General features: G+C 32.3%; 1 protein-coding gene across 1 annotated transcript; it reads right to left on the bottom strand.

The window, feature by feature from the left end:
• Positions 1-947: 947 nt before the first annotated feature.
• On the bottom strand, positions 948-1,786 carry LOC135146344 (2,3-bisphosphoglycerate-dependent phosphoglycerate mutase-like). Its single transcript, XM_064078510.1, has one exon. The coding sequence runs from the start codon at positions 1,784-1,786 to the stop codon at positions 1,010-1,012; it is 777 nt and encodes a 258-aa protein (XP_063934580.1). The 3' UTR covers positions 948-1,009.
• Positions 1,787-2,733: the final 947 nt, after the last annotated feature.

Genomic DNA, 2,733 nt, shown 5'->3' with positions numbered 1-2,733 from the left:
ATACTTTTTATTATTTATTCTAATTTTCTTTCACAAAGGTTATCGAATTTTCTGATGACGAAAAGGAGCGTTTAGCTAAAAAAGAGAAGTTAAAGTTATTAATTGCTATTATTATATAAATCTAATTTTAATTATATAACTTTTTTAGAAAGAAATTTGAGAAAAAAATAGATACCGGTGGATCCCTAGAAAAAGATCACAAATATAAAGATCTCGATACCCCTCATTGCCAAAATTCTTACACCACTTTACAATCTTCCAACGCACACGGCCATTATAGCCATTCTCGTCTTCCGGCGCAGCAGCAGCACAGCGAAGTTTATGATACACGTCCGCGTTGTGGTCCTCCCCCGCAGTTGCCTGCATTTCCGTCTCCTCAGTGGAATCCGCAGTCGATCCCCTTATTTCAGTTTTACCAACATAATTATTTTGGGGTCCAATCGTTGCCCTTCCCCCCAAAATTATCGGTTCAGAATCCGCCATTTTGCGCCTACTTCCCTCCTCGTATAAACTTGCCTGTAGCGACTCCCAATCCCCATCAATTGCCTTATTACGACTCTTCCATTAATTATCCGTCTCATCAGCAACATAATGGTTTTGATTCACAACACCATAATCGTTAAATATAGTTTTTGTCACTCAGAATATCATCACTTTTTTAGACTATAACGCTATATTCTAATGAAGGGTATTAGCACGAGCCAATTTTAACAAGTCCTTGTAATAAATTTTGTTAAAATTATTTTACTTGCTTCATTTACTAACTATAAAGGTGAAGAATTTATAAAACATATATTAGATTTAAAATACATTATAGATTGACACTCTATACCGTGTTTAGTTGTTAGGTATCTTTGAGAATTATTTTAAAAAAGTTATAATAGGTATATTAATTTAGGTGAACACTACTATAAAAGGTATTATTAATTGTAGGGAATTTATATTGCTTATAGACCAAGCCTTGACCTTTATTGCGTTTATATTCTTACAGTAAAGTTTATTAAACTTTCTACTTCTTGGAAGCCTGGTTGGCAACTCCCTCTATTTTTGCTTTAATTTCATTTTCGTTCCCCAGGTAAGTTCCTGTTAAGGGAGAGTACTTTTTATCTTCCACGGGGATGGGCAACAAATCTTCACCGAGATTATACACCAACGGAATACCAGTGGGTATGTTTAGATTAACAATGTCTTTCTCGGAAATGTTATCTAAATGTTTAACTAAAGCTCTTAAACTATTACCGTGAGCTGCTATAAAGATGCGTTTGTTAGCTTTTAAAGCAGGAACAATTTCGGTATTCCAAAAGGGCACCACTCGTTCTACACAATCTTTAAGACATTCTGTCATAGGAACTATTCCATCAATATTAGCATATTTTCTTTCAAAGGCATGGTTAAGTTCGGAATCCTCAGCCATAGCTGGTGGTGGTGTACCATAAGAACGTCTCCATTCCATAACCTGTTTTTCGCCGTGCTTTTCTACGCATTCCCTTTTATTTAAACCTTCAAGAGCTCCGTACATTCTTTCATTTAACTTCCAAGATCTAAATTGAGGTATCCAGAGTTGATCGCATACTTCCAGAACATAGTTGGCAGTGGTAATAGCTCTTTTGAGTAGGCTAGTATAACAAAGATCAAACTCGTAACCGTGCTCCTTTATCAGTTTGCCACCTTCAATAGCTTCTTGAACTCCTTTTTCCGAAAGCTTGCAGTCAACCCAGCCGGTAAAGCGATTTGAGAGATTCCACTCGCTTTCTCCGTGTCTCATAAAAACTATAGTATATACCATTTTCTACCTGAAATATTAGAAACCTACATATTTTTCAACATAAGTAGATCAATTTATTAGCTACTATTTTGGGAAATTTATATGCGTAAAATGCGATTGGGTATAAATTGGGTTTTCTATTTTGTAATAATTCCAAATTGTTTTGCTCCCTTAAGGCGGGCGTCAATTTTTGGTTTGGTGGGAAAGCTAACACAAGCGAGTGTCTATTTAATGCATTGCACTATTTATATTATATATCAAAATTACTTTATTGTTATTTTTTTTTAATAAACAATAGTGACTTCGGATTACGTAAAAACTTATTCATATTAAGTTTACAAGGTTTATGCCCACGGGTGGTGGTGTTAACATAAAATTCAGTAATTAAATATAAAATTGGATATATATATATATATATATTAATAGTTTTTAGATTTTTTTTACAGTTTTATGGAGCTTACGTATCCCTATAACACTATTTTTTTTTAAAGTTGTTGTAAACTCATCGTTTTAAAGGTTATAACCTGGTTGAAGAGATGTGAGCATTTGTATTTAACAATTTCCCTCCAATCCAACAGTAGAGAAGCGCTATTCTTAATTTTGTATTTTTTTACTTTTACGAGAAGTTCTAATATAACAAAATAATAACATTATTTTAAATTGTTCAATATTTTCCTAAGCTGTACTTGATTTCCTGTCAATCTTTTTTTTTTTACTTTATTTATATTAGGCAAACTTTGTTTCTAAGTTTATTTTAAACGTTTTTACAAAGTAAAAACTTTTGTTCTTGCGTGAAAGAAATTTATTGCGTGTTTTTAAATTATTTTTTGTTTTATTAATTTAACTTTTAATAAAGTTTAAGTTAATAAAGTTATGGGGACAAAACTTAGATTTTCAAAATATTAAAAAACTAATTTCTGTACAATAACATCTGAGTTTCGGTAGAAGTATATTATAAAAGATAGCAC

The sequence above is a fragment of the Zophobas morio genome, unplaced genomic scaffold (assembly GCF_036711695.1).
Source record: "Zophobas morio isolate AGI-343-1 ecotype UQ-CSIRO unplaced genomic scaffold, CSIRO_AGI_Zmor_V1 ptg000223l, whole genome shotgun sequence".
In the NCBI taxonomy this organism is placed as follows: domain Eukaryota; kingdom Metazoa; phylum Arthropoda; class Insecta; order Coleoptera; family Tenebrionidae; genus Zophobas; species Zophobas morio.
The sequence above is the reverse complement of the archived record's forward strand: the minus strand, read 5'-3'. Positions and strand labels throughout refer to the sequence as shown.